This window comes from Prionailurus viverrinus, chromosome D2 (genome assembly GCF_022837055.1).
Source record: "Prionailurus viverrinus isolate Anna chromosome D2, UM_Priviv_1.0, whole genome shotgun sequence".
Classification (NCBI taxonomy): Eukaryota; Metazoa; Chordata; class Mammalia; order Carnivora; family Felidae; genus Prionailurus; species Prionailurus viverrinus.
The window spans coordinates 59160696-59174581 of NC_062571.1; the positions used below are offsets into that span (position 1 = coordinate 59160696).

The 13886-nt window shown below is 42.0% G+C and overlaps 2 protein-coding genes across 2 annotated transcripts in view; one reads left to right on the plus strand and one right to left on the minus strand.

Moving 5' to 3' along the window:
* Nucleotides 1-13886, plus strand: part of ABCC2 (ATP binding cassette subfamily C member 2) — a 52154-nt gene that overhangs the window by 33206 nt on the left and 5062 nt on the right. The window contains exons 19-27 of the mRNA XM_047825118.1: nucleotides 2737-2857; nucleotides 3148-3283; nucleotides 3998-4217; nucleotides 4370-4524; nucleotides 8077-8232; nucleotides 9692-9891; nucleotides 11984-12110; nucleotides 12931-13032; nucleotides 13447-13590. Coding sequence (XP_047681074.1) covers nucleotides 2737-2857; nucleotides 3148-3283; nucleotides 3998-4217; nucleotides 4370-4524; nucleotides 8077-8232; nucleotides 9692-9891; nucleotides 11984-12110; nucleotides 12931-13032; nucleotides 13447-13590 — 1361 coding nt within the window. The remainder of the gene's footprint in view (nucleotides 1-2736; nucleotides 2858-3147; nucleotides 3284-3997; nucleotides 4218-4369; nucleotides 4525-8076; nucleotides 8233-9691; nucleotides 9892-11983; nucleotides 12111-12930; nucleotides 13033-13446; nucleotides 13591-13886) is intronic.
* Nucleotides 1-13886, minus strand: part of DNMBP (dynamin binding protein) — a 144674-nt gene that overhangs the window by 997 nt on the left and 129791 nt on the right. The window contains exon 19 of the transcript XR_007145310.1: nucleotides 13461-13471. The gene's annotated coding sequence lies outside the window, so the exon portion shown is untranslated. The remainder of the gene's footprint in view (nucleotides 1-13460; nucleotides 13472-13886) is intronic.

Consider the following 13886-nt stretch of genomic DNA (forward strand, 5'->3'; position numbering starts at 1 on the left):
TTAGGATTTCAACATATGGATTTGGTGGGGGACACAAGTTACTCTATCATGTCTATTCTCTGGCATCCCCAAATTCACATCTTTTTTGTGTCCAAAATACATTCACACCATCTCAGCATCCCCAATGTGTTAATCATTCCAGTATCTCCTCTAAGTCCAAAATCTCCTCCAAATGTCAATTTGAAGTCCCAAATTTTATCCTCTCCTCACTCAAATCAGTTGTAGGTGAGACCCAGAGTCTTGGGGCAAAATTCCTCTCCATCTGACAAGCTATAAAACCAGACAGATTATCTGCTTCAATGGTAAGACCAGCATTAGGATAGACATTCCCATTCCAAAAAGGAAAGATGGTCATGAATCCCAAGCAAATCCCAAATCTAGCAGGGTCAATTCCACCAGATTTTAAGGTTTGATGATAGTCTTGTTTGGTCTGATGCTATCTGTTCTTTAGGCTCAACCTGGGCTGGTGGTTCCACCCTCTGGAACTGAGGGGTAGTCAACCCCAGGGTCATTTTTCCCTTTTCTTGAAGGATAACACATGTTCACGGCTGGATAGTTCTATTGGTACATTTTCTGCTTGTAGAATCCTAGAAGTCTGACCATATTCCTTCATTTAGTCCTGCCTCTGTCCCCTACAGTCCAAGCTGGCAGCTTTTGTGCTAAGATGGTTGATTGGATTAAGTCACACACTTAATCTCTTTAGTAAATCTGTTGAGTCTTTCTAATGGATTTTTCATTTTAGTTACTGTACTTTTCTAGAATTTCTATTTTTTTCTTAATTTGATCTGTTTTGATGTTCTCTATTTGATAAGAACTCATTTTCATACTTTAGATCTTTAGACATGGTTTTCTTTTGTTCTTTGAACATATTTATAATAGTTGATTTAAAGTCTTTCTCTGGTAAGCCCAATGCCTATGCTTCCCTAGGTACAGTTTCTGTTGACTGCTTTTTTTTCCTGTGTATGGTCCCATGCTTTCTTCCTTTGCGTGTCTCACAATTTTTTGTTGAAAACTGGTCACTTTAAATAATACAACTCTGGAAATAAGATTTTTCCTCTGCCAGGATTTGTTGTTCCTCCTGTTTAATTTCCTTAACTAATTCTTACTAAATCTGCATTCTTTGTCGTGTGTGGCCAATGAAGTCTCTGCTTGGGTGGTCAGCTAATGATTAGAGATTTCTTTACGGGCCTGGAACCAATAAGTCACTCAGGCTTTTCTGAGAGGCTGTGTGTGTGTGTGTGTGTGTGTGTGTGTGTGTGAGAGTGGTGGGCGGTGGTGTGGGGGGGGGGGGGGGGGCGTGTCCTTAACACTCCAGTAGGCAATTTACAATTCTGCTTCACCTTTTGTTTCTTGCTTCCTAGAGTAGCCAGAGGTGAGAGTAGGGCCTTCTCCAGTCTCTCTGGAGCATGTGTGCAGCCCTGCCCATGTGTATGGCATTCTAGATTGCCAGGGGTATATTAAAGATATCAAAGCTCCCTAAGGATATCTTATTCCCCAGCTTTTCCTTTTAAGTTTTTGTTTAGCTACTTATTTGCCCCAACTGTTATCACCATCTCAGGCAGCTGTGATGTTACACAATTGTTGCCGATTGCTGACTCCAAGTCAGGTCCAACAAAGACAAGCCCTGTGCATGGGGTTTTCTAGGGAACTGCCAGACAGGTCAAATAATGATGGTTCTCTAGGGGTTGAAATCGGTAACCAAAGGGTTAGTGGGACTTAGTAAGCACAACTACAACTCTTTACCCAGGCCTTTTTCATTTGCCCTTAAATTTTCTTGACTCTACTTTGTGGAGGCAAATGTGAAGCTTGCCCTCCTGTCTTTTTGGCATCCTCTCAAACCCTTTCCTTACTTTGTACTCAATGGCTCAGTGATTGTCTTTGCTGCATGTTGGGCAGACAGACTTGAGTTCAGTTACAGGATGAGGCTTTGGGAGAATTTTGAACACTTTCTGTTCCCTCCAGCAGCCAGGAGGCTGCTGCTATTTGTGGGTACCATGTTTGTGAGGCTATTAGTATTCTAGGCTACAGAGGATCTGAGGAGAGAGGATTGGGGGTAAATTAAACTATCACAAAGCTTATTGTTCTTACTGGGATTTAGCCATTTTTCTTAAATAAATGTTCCTTGGATTGTTGCAAGCCTTTGGTTAATTCCAGAGTTAGGAAAAAAGTTTAACAATATTTTGCCAGTATTCTCACTGCTTTATGGAGTTATCAATTTCCAGAGGTCTTTACCATTGCCACTGATGTCCAGGCTGTTTTACATTTTACTTATTTTATTTTCAATTTTAAAAATGTATTCTTTATTTGCAGCATATGTTTTTCAAGTGTTTTAAATTCACAAAAGTTTGTAAAGTTATTTGAATTTCAAGAAGAGCATTTTTAATTTATACTCCCCTTTCTAGTAAATTCTGGGAATTAGGACTCTTCTGCTTATCTACTATAACCTTAAAAGTTCTTTCCTTGCTGCAAAAGAACTGAGAAGCTTCTGGGAATATTTTTCTCCTTTTTACCATTTTCTCTTCCACTAGAACATTAACTCATCTCTCCTTTATCCTTGTATTTTTCAGCTATTAGAGATACTAATAAGTAATATTTCTGAAGCAAAATATTCCAGCCTGTGTATACATTTGTGGTCTCTTGCTGAAGGGCCAGCTAGATCAGAAAGAACTCTTCCTTGTTCCTAGAATTCAGACAGCTCTATGTCGCCACCTCCCTAACCTTTGATGTGTCTTCTAGTCAATGAGGACAGTGAAGAAGATGACTGTGGGCTGATGCCCAGTGTGGAGGAAATCCCTGAGGAGGTGGCCTCCTTGACCATGAGAAGAGAGAACAGCCTTCATCGAACACTTAGTCACAGGTTGGTCATCTATTCAGCTGGCAGCCCTCGTCATCACTTCCATATTTCCATCTGATCATTCTCTTTTTCTCTGTGGGCTTGTCCTGAGGGAGTGGACACCAGGGACACTCCCAGCTCTTCCTTTGTTTCTTTGTACGGAGAGCAGAGGCGGGGTGGGGTGTTTCTCTATGGCCATGTGTTCTGAAATGCACTTTGATGTTAGCAGAGCGACTGTGACATCTGCTTGCAACAAGACCCCCCGGATGCATCTGTGCGTCCTCAAGAATGCTTTCCTCCTCTCTCTTTCTCAGTTCTAGGTCCAGTAGCAGGCACCGGAAATCCCTAAAAAACTCTTTGAAAACTCGGAATGTGAATACCCTGAAGGAGGAGGAAGAACTAGTCAAAGGACAAAAACTAATTAAGAAGGAATTCATACAAACTGGAAAGGTGAAGGCCACAATAAAAAGTACAATTTGAGGTGATCTAAGGCTTGGGATCTGAACATTTTAAAGTTTGGTGACTTGAATACATATCTACAGGCGGGATATGTCTCATGTGCTTTGCAAATCTTCAGCTTCATCATTGAAACGTTAGTAGAGGCTTTGGGCTTTCTATCAAATCCTATTTCCAAGAATGAAGGTTTCCTGTGAACATCCTCATACCACATTGCATAAGTAATTCCATTCTGATATGTGGAGGGAACAACAAAACTGCTTTGAGATGCAATTCTTGGAGCCAGAAAACACTAATAAGTCGATCTGAGAGCACACAATTCAAATTAATAAAACTTAAGAACAAGGTCTTAAGTTTAAGGTCTTAATTTAAATCCAAATTACTAAAAACAAGTTCCAAGGTCTGCAGTATACCCTCCATCCCACTCTGTTGTGTCTGTGTTGTTGTTCTCCCACTCTATTTTGATATCTTTCTCTCTTAATTGTATCTAGAAGATTATTAATAATGTGATATTATTTACCCCACATTGTATTTCAGCATCCATTAGTATCCTGGCCTAATGCAGAAATTGTGACCACAGATTACCAAATTTTGCTACCTGCTATCCACTTTTCCAGGGGACTCCACTCCCCCTTGTGACTGGTATTCTAGGTAACTACTCACCAAAAGCCATTAGGATTTCTAATACTGAGGATGGGTGCTTTTCAGGTGAAGCTGTCCGTCTACCTGAAATACCTGCGAGCCATAGGATTGTGTTTGATATTCTTCATCATCATTGCCTATGTGATCAATGCTGTGGCTTATATTGGATCCAACCTCTGGCTCAGCGCTTGGACCAATGACTCTAAAACCTATAATGGCACTAACTATCCAGCCTCACAGAGGGACCTGAGAGTTGGCGTCTATGGAGCTCTGGGATTGGTACAAGGTACGTCTGATGGCTATACCAGCCATCTCTTACAGAATCTGCCTGGTCTATGTACTTTGTCTAGACTCAGGGAAGAAATTGCCATCGTGTCCTTGGCACAGGTCTTTAGGGGTCCCTGTGCATAGTACTGACTAAACTCGTTCCATTTTTAGGTGTGTTTGTGCTCCTAGGAAATCTTTGCAGTGCCCGTGCTTCCACTCATGCATCAAACATCCTTCACAAGCAACTGCTAACCAATATCCTTCGAGCACCCATGAGTTTTTTTGACATAACACCCACAGGCCGGATTGTGAACAGGTTCGCTAGTGTAAGTATCTAAAGGGCTGTACGATGTTGTGTTTTAGGATCTTTCCACTGTGAACAGGGAAAGAATTCTCCTATCCCCCTAGGCAACAGTATACAGTTATAGTTCTTTTGTCCACTTAGCATGCAAATGTTTATTGAGCACCTTGTGTGAGGTCCCAAGGATCCTGGGGATATAGAGATGAAAAGCTCTGGCCCTTTAAGAGCTCACCATCTAGTGAGGGAGACAGTCAAGGAAATAAAGGAGTATGACAGGACACAATAAAACTAATAACAACATGTGTATATAGTGCTGTTCTGGGAGTACAAAACAGTGACAGAGCAAAGAGGTACTAGCTCATCCTGGTGACAAAGTGGGAAATGTCAGAAAATGTGAGACTTAAGTCATAAAAGGAACTTAGCCAGGGAGATATGGTTGGGGGAGGTGGGTTGGCAGTAGAAGAAAAATGAAAAGGATTATCCTGCAGAGGGAAAAACACATGCACTGGCTATGATGGTCAATAAAAGAGAAAACAGAATAACCCTTTGCTTGGTCTCTGCTCCATTCCTATTCTATCTTTGATACTTTAAGATAAGTAAACGAAGTCTGGATTATGGAAAAGAGCCACCTATAATTTTAATAAAGTTCTAAAACATTATTTCCATGTACTGCAGATCCGGGAACGCTTAGCATTCATTTATTCAACGGTATTTATTGAGCAGCTGGTATGAGCCAAGGACTGTATGAGGCGCTGGAATGCTTAATAAATGATAAGATCATAGATGGCTGTCTTCCAAGAGCCAAACCCAACCCATGATTCTTCATGCATTTGAGATGGAGATTTTAGGAACAGAAGCAGAAATCAAGTAATTCTAATAGTCGGCTGTCATCAGCACGCTTTTAGTCTTCTTGTTTGTAGAAAAGGGAGCACATTTTTCACACTGTCTGAGTAGCTTTAGACCCTTATCTTTTTGGCCTCAGAACAGACACAAAGGCCAGCCCACAGCTAAGTTCTGGGACATCGTGGCTGCTTTAAAACTGGACAAGTTGACTGGTCTCCATTTATCACTTTCCTCTGGGACAAATATGGTGAGCATGATGTCATTGGAGACAACTTCAGTCGGTTTTCTGCTCTTTAATAAAACCTAAAAAAACATACTATTTTATGTTAGGTTGTTAGGTTAGTTATGTTAGTTAGTTATGTTAGTTTTTTAGTTATTTTATTCATTTTATTTTATTTTTAATGTTTATTTTTGAGAGAGAGAGACAGAGTGTGAGCAGAGGAGGTGCAGAGAGGGAGGGAGACACAGAATCCAAAGAAGGCTCCAGGCTCTGAGCTGTCAGTGCAGAGCCTGATGTGGGGTTGAACCCATGAGCCGTGAGATCATGACCCGAGCTGAAGTTGGACGCTTAACTGACTGAGCCACCCAGGTGCCCCTATTTTATTTTATTTCATTTTAAAATAGGCTCCATGCCAAATGTGGGGCTTGAACTCACAACCCTGAGATCAAGAGTCCCATGCTCTACTGACTGAACCAGCCAGATGCCCCAAAGAGCATGCAATTTTATTTTATTTTAAAAAAATTTTAACACTTATTTTTGAGAGACAGAGACAGAGCATGAGCAGGGGAGGGGCAGAGAGACAGGGAGACACAGAATCTGAAGCAGGCTCCAGGCTCCAAGCTGTCAGCACAGAGCGCGATGCAGGGCTCAAACTCGTGAACTGCGAGATCATGACCTGAGCTGAAGTCAGATGCTTAACTGAGTGAGCCATCTAGACACCCTGGGCATGCAATTTTAAATGGGGAGATTTCTCACAGGAATTTTGCAAAGATTGCACACTCTTTTCTGATGTTGTAATATATATTTATTACATGGAATATATGGGTGTGTGTGTGTGTGTGTGTGTGTGTGTATATATGGAATATATAAAACATGGAATACTTGTTTTGTGCCAGGTTAATTATATTTATATATATATTATATATATGTATAAGTATATATATATATAAATGTATAATTATATATGTATTATATATAACCATATATAAATATAAATACATATAAATAAATATAAAATTATATGTATATAATTAATCTTCTGAAAAAGAATGCAGAGACCTTACTGTGAGTTAGTTAGGCAACTGTCATATTTTGCTAACTGCTTTTGCATGAAAAAGGAAACTGTCATTGACTATATGGTGAGTTTTGTGGGGAAAGGGAGCTCATACCTATAAAGGAGAGTTTGATTTAGAGTCCTCTGGAATAGATGGCTGAGCCCTTAAGAGGTGAAGGGAGAGGATGGAAGAAAGAAAGTGGGAGAATCTATGCCAGTAAAGGACAAAAAGTAATCTGTATAGAACTGATAGCTGGTAAGGATTTCTTTTTTTCTGCCAATCCTGGACATATAGTTATTTGCATTCTGATAGGACTCTGAGAACATAAATTAGACTCAGTCATTCAGGACTCTTGGGAAACTGTTATCCCTTACCCAGTTTGGGAAACTCCAGAGATAATTTGAACTCACCTTGATACCCACATATTACTAATGCTAAAATCCATATAATCTAAGAAATGTAAGTAAGGGAAGCCCAAAGTATAAGTCAGACTTCCTGTGTATACTGACCCATTATCCATCCGTCCGTCCATCCATCCATCCATCCATCCATTTGTTCATTTATTCAACATGACATGAAGGCAATATGGCAGTAAGACCGATTTGTCACCTCTGGGTTACTTGGTTAGAACACTGGCCAGGATGGGGCGCCTGGGTGGCGCAGTCGGTTAAGCGTCCGACTTCAGCCAGGTCACGATCTCACGGTCCGTGAGTTCGAGCCCCGCGTCGGGCTCTGGACTGATGGCTCAGAGCCTGGAGCCTGTTTCTGATTCTGTGTCTCCCTCTCTCTCTGCCCCTCCCCCGTTCAAGCTCTGTCTCTCTCTGTCCCAAAAATAAACATTAAAAAAAAAAAAAAAAAAGAACACTGGCCAGGCGAGTGTCACATTTGACCTCCACCTCCCTCTCCCATGAAGCTCTCTGCTCAGCAGAGAAAACAGCTTGCCAGGTAGATAGATGATGGTTCTTCAGTCAAGGGTCGATGACAAGGCTTGTTGACTGGAGGCTTCAAACAGAAGGAATGCTTGTTATGTGCCAGGTTCTATTCTAGGTACTGAATGGAATTAGGACCTGTGTAAAGTTAAATTAAATTGAATTGGCTCAGTTAGAGGAGGATTTACCTGTAAGTCTCTATTAGCTTACAATGATTATGAATGGTTTAATAAATTTGACAAGTGAGAATTTCACTGAGAAGAGTGAAAACCTTTACCAAGTCTGTTGAAAAAAGTGAAGGGTGACTGCCATATCTGTTTGGAAGGATTTAGAAAGATGAAGAAATTACAGAAGTGATATTGGTTATTGGGATGAGCAGAAAAGTGTATTGCAAATGAATACCATGAAATGATTAAATGAAGGACTCACTGGGAACCCAGAATCCAACAATTCCCCTGCTGGAGTCAGGAAGATGGAAGATGTCCTAGTAACCTATTTGCACAGCATTCTTCTAATTTATGTGTTCCTAGGATATCTCCACGGTGGATGACACCCTCCCCTTGTCCCTGCGAAGCTGGATACTGTGCTTCCTGGGAATCATCAGCACCCTTGTCATGATCTGCATGGCCACTCCCATCTTTATCACCATCATCATTCCCCTTGGCATCATTTACACATTTGTGCAGGTAGGTTCAAAAAGACCTAGTGTCCTTTCCTCTCTACTTACAAAAGCCCAGTCTCCCTCCTGAGAATCTTCTCTTTTGTTTATTGCTAGTCATTCAGTCCTCTCTAGCATCTTTGTCACTTAGTCCTATATTGACATACTGAGGAGTCCAGAGGCCACTGTCTGGAGATAGAGTGTCAGCACCAACTGGTGTGTGGTTCACAGCAGATCTCACTTTAGCTGCTGCCCTTCCCCAACCCTCAACTAAAGATTTACACGGGGCAGATTTATGTTTGGACCTAAGACTACTTTGAGGTTGGCTCTGGACAGTCTGTAAGTTCTGTAAGATCCCCCGTAATGGATAGGTGATGGGTTGCTTCTAGAAGAGTTGTTCTATGGCTGCTTCCTTGATTGGCTTAGGCTTATCTTCTGGGAGATGTCTCTTGGCAGAAGCTAGATCTCTATTCACTTCAGGGCAATTCTAGTTTCACCTGGGTGTCTATGGATGCCTTAGACTCAATGCCAATATATTCTTGAGGGAACAGATAGCTTGAAAGCCAAGTGAAGCAAGTGGAGGGGACTCCACGCCCATATTAAAAAGTGATGAGGGGAGGCAAGCTGTGGAGAGAATTCGTTGGGATGAAATATTTATGTTGGGAAAACAATTCTGAAAAACTTGCAGTTAAGTGCAGCCTTGTGGCTCTTGGTAAGGTGACAACCCCTGGTATTTGTGTTAAGTTCCTCAGGTACATTGCTATCCCAATAACAACCTCTCAGCCATTAATGATAAGCCAACAGTAAGAAGAAGGATATTTGAGGAAACTTCTAGGTAAAACGTTTTGGGTCCAGACTCTCAAATGACCAGCTCTTTCCTGGTCTCAACAAATCCTCACAGACTCCAGTAGCACCGCAGAACTGCATTCCACTAAATCTCATCCTTCAGCCTTGTGTCTCAAGGTCTGTCTGCACATACAGTTCTAGTTCTTAGACCCTCAACGTTCCACATATTTCCAGAACTACCTTCATACACCATTGAAGCACAGTTTGGTCACTTGCCTAACTATTCAATTTTTATCTAATCCTCAGGCTACCTTTCTCTGGCCATTTTCTGCCCATCTCCACTTTCCACACCCCTAGAGTCCCAGCTGTAATTTACAAAATCCCTTTGGAGACAGTTTTTCCAGCTACTACAAAAACTGTTGCTTGGACAATATATGCAGATTCTTTGGGAGAATATGGGTCAGGCTGACTAAATTCCTCAAGTGGTATAGTCTCCTCACTTTCATCCTCCTCTGTTCCCCACCAATGTCTTCCCAGGCCTCTCTCCTCATTCTCCTAGCCAGAGGTGAGCCTAGAGTCTTCTGTCCTGTTCAGATATGGGCTGTGGCCATCAAGGTGAAGAATGCTGGGTCACAGCCACAGAGGAAGAGATATTGCATATGCAATGTGATTGTGACTGACTGTTTACTTTTGGGGTCCAGATGTTTTATGTGGCTACTTCCCGCCAGCTGAAACGTCTGGACTCTGTCACCAGGTCCCCAATCTACTCTCACTTCAGTGAGACTGTGTCAGGTTTGTCTGTCATCCGTGCCTTTGAGCATCAGCAGCGATTTCTAAAACATAATGAGGTGGGGATTGACACCAACCAGAAATGTGTCTTCTCTTGGATTGTCTCCAACAGGTGAGGCTGCCCCTGGGTATTTACCCAAATATATACTTTAGGGTTATGTATGTTTGACCTTAGCTATGGGAGGGCAGGTGTAGCCAGTGATGTGAATTTCACTGTGCCCAAACATACTTGTTGTGTAAGTAGAAGAAAGTATGAAGTTTGGAGTCAGAGACTGGATGCTTGTGCCCACTCTATTTACCAAGTTGGGTAAAATGCCTTGACCTAAGGAAAATCTCATTTTTGGTTTGTTTTACAGCAGCTAGAACACAACCTATATCATAGGACTATGGTGGAAGTCCAATGACATCGATAAGCATTCGGTATCCCAGCTACTTAAGCAGTGCTGGGTGAACTGGGAATGTGTAGTTGGCTTCCCTGAGAGCAGATGTGAGATTCTCCATGGGCAGTGTGTGCTTGTAGGGTGGCAAAAGAAGCCGAGATTGGAGGGAGGAGACTATGGAATGTTTAGGTAAAACCAGTGATGACAGACCTGGAAAGCTCTTATCCAAGGAGGTGAATCCTGAGTAGGGTGAGCGTCCTTCATTTCTGCAGCATCACTAGACCCTGGCAAGAAGGGATATGTCCTTGGAGGTCTTTTTCAGGAAGTGACCGTTCCTGAGTGGCTTCCACATTATCTTGACCCGTTAAGGGCAGGCTAATGATGTTCAGTATTACCTGGAACATGGAGCGGTCAGGACTCTGATTGTAAAGAGACTTTATTTCTTAGATACTTTCCAAGAAGAACATTGGCATGTGAGTCAATCCTATTTAGACGCCGTTGTAAAATATGTATCATATTTATTTGTACATGTGCTAGAATTATTGGTGCAAACTTAAATTCATTTTCTTTGGGAAAGTCAAATTTTATGAATGATGTCTACACATTATTCAGTTCTCCATAAAGTTCCAACATCTCACCCTGTGATCCACTTGCACCTCCACCTCCAGCTTCTTTCCCTTTTTAAAATCATGAAATCAGGGTACGTTGAACCTTCGTGTGCTGCTGACTTTCTTCACTTACAGATGGATTCTCTATGGCATTGCCTAATCCCTTTTCTCTATTGCCCTGCCTAATCAAAAGAAATCACTTAGAACATTTATTAAAAATATAAATTCCTGGGGCGCCTGGGTGGCGCAGTCGGTTAAGCGTCCGACTTCAGCCAGGTCACGATCTTGCGGTCCGTGAGTTCGAGCCCCGCGTCGGGCTCTGGGCTGATGGCTCAGAGCCTGGAGCCTGTTTCCGATTCTGTGTCTCCCTCTCTCTCTGCCCTTCCCCCGTTCATGCTCTGTCTCTCTCTGTCCCAAAAATAAATAAACTTTGAAAAAACAAATTAAAAAAAAATATATAAATTCCTGGGGTGCCTGGGTGGCTCAGTCAGTTGAGCGTCTGACTCTTGATTTTGGTTCAGGTCATGATTTCATGGATCATGTGTCAGGGTCTGCTTTAACAGAGCAGAGCCTGCTTGGGATTCTGTCCCTCTCTCTGTCCCTCCCCAACTCACACACACACACACACACACACACACACTCTGTCTCTCTCAAAATAAACATTTAAAAAAAAAAGATTTTTTCTTTCTTTCTCTAAAGAAACAAACAAAAAGAAAAAATACAGATTCCTGGAGTGCCTGGTGGGCTTAGTCAGTAGAGCATGACCCTTGATCTTGGTGTCATGAGTTTGAGCCCCACATTGGGGGTAGAGTTTACTTAAAAATATGGATTCCTGAAGTCCACCCTAGGCTCTCTGAACCAGAATCTCCTGGGGGTTAAAGTCCAGGATTTTTTTTTTTTTTTGGCATGAATTTTGTGTACTTTTAACTATTACCTCAGATGGTTCTTATGATTTGTCAAGTATGGGAGACACTGAATCATAGAATTCCCTTAGGTTAGCAAGCTCCTCTAGTACCTTTAAGATGCAATTTATTTTCTAAAATCTAATTTAAAAGATTTTAGGAACACATGGTATAGTCAAATTGAGGCATCTCATGAGAACACAGCCCTACCAACTCAATCCCTCTGAGAGTGTTCCATGAACACGTAGGTTCCTGGTTAGGGTAAGGAGGTGAAGATCAGTGACACCTTTCTCTCTGGTTCTGTTGCCCTACAGGTGGCTTGCAGTCCGTCTGGAGCTGATTGGGAACCTGATTGTCTTCTTTGCATCTGTGATGATGGTTATTTATAGAGATACACTAAGTGGAGACACTGTGGGCTTTGTTCTGTCCAATGCACTTAATGTGAGTCTTAAGGTTGGGAGTTTGGTTAAATTAATGCAGTTAATTAACCAAATAATTAACCATAATTAACCAAATTAATGCAGTTATTCTTAAATCGAGTCTAGAGTCTACCATGGAGTTTGTGCTCTTGATTCCTTTCTAGATCTAGAAGGGAGTAGGGAAGACCAAGTTTCAAACCCTGGCTCTATCTCTTACTAATTGTGTAGTCTATGGACATGCTCCTTACCCTTTCTAAGCAGGTACCAGTGTCATCTGGAAAAACGGACAAAAACTTTGTTGCCTTTGGCAGTTAAGAAAGCAGTTTGATATGAAGCAACCTAATAGTCCCCATCTCTTTGCCTCTTTGCTTGATTCTAGTCAAAAGAGAATAAACGAGTTTCTTTTCCAAAATGTAGTAGTAACCAGAAAGTCTTTTGACTGTCTTCTTCTATGTTTGTTTTTCTTAAATCACAGAATAGTTAATTCTAATCAAGAAATTCTAATCAAGAGTCCAATAAAATGATATGCATCCCCAGCATGACTAGGGGATACATGTTAGACATTATTTCCTGGTGCCCAAGACTATGTCTGTCACAGTAATAAATATTCACTAAATGTTCATTTGATGAGTCACTTGGCCATCTTTTGTAACTAATATGCAGGAGGTTTACATAGCTACCAGCTGGTTCTGTATGGTGCTGTGTTCATTAGGAGTTAATATAGGCCCAATGTGATCATGGCAGAGCACCCAAAAGGACTCTGTTGTTCACCAGAGTTACTGGACTGACCTTATGGTTTGACAAATTGAGTTGGTTTCTGAGCCTGAGATGATTTTCTGTAGATCACACAAACCCTGAACTGGTTAGTGAGGATGACGTCAGAAGTAGAGACCAACATTGTGGCTGTTGAACGAATAAATGAGTACATCAAAGTGGAAAACGAGGTAAGGAGAAATTAGAAGAACCCATGGACAAGCCAAAAAAAAAAAAAGTTTCCTTCAAAAGAGTATCTTTACCCTGTCTAGAGATTTCATATGGAATCATAAAGTTTCTCCTACAACTCACTGTGCTCTAACTCAACCCAATTTCTTAAAACTTAGATAGGAAATGGTTTGGGGGGAAGTCAGGTCTTGGAATGCACTAAGTTAAAAGGTGTCTTCATTCCGTAGCTCCACAGAGAAACCTTGAGGGATGGGGGTTCTTTAATTGGAAACTTCTGGGAGTTGCAGTCTCATCATTGCAGATGCCCACAGGTGGCTGGGATACTGCTATCCTTCTGCTCTGTGATAGGAGTCCTATGGGTACCATTCAGTGAATTGCCACCATGTAAAGCACTTCCCTTCCTGTCTCTTTGCCAGGCACCCTGGGTGACTGATAAGAGACCTCCCCCAGGTTGGCCCAGCAAAGGGGAGATCCAGTTTAACAACTACCAACTACGGTACCGGCCTGAGCTGGATCTCATACTGAAAGGGATCACCTGTGACATTAAGAGTATGGAGAAGGTAGGTGGAGCTTGAAGAAAGGCCTGAGTGTGAGTCCTTGTGATCAGAACACAGTTGGAGGGGGAGAGCAGCCAGACTCTGCTTTCATCATTGGGGTGGAGGGATAGGGTCAGGACACTTCTGCCCAAGGGAGGTATAAGGACACACCCTCTCCTCCCCCAGAGGGCAAGATGTCAACAAGGGATCAAACAGACTTACTGGGGCTGTAAGAGTTTTCTGCTGAGCCCTTCCCTGCCTCCCTGCCAGCATCATCTTCTGTTGCTGATGTAGCTCCTTTCCTGTAAGGGCATGATAGA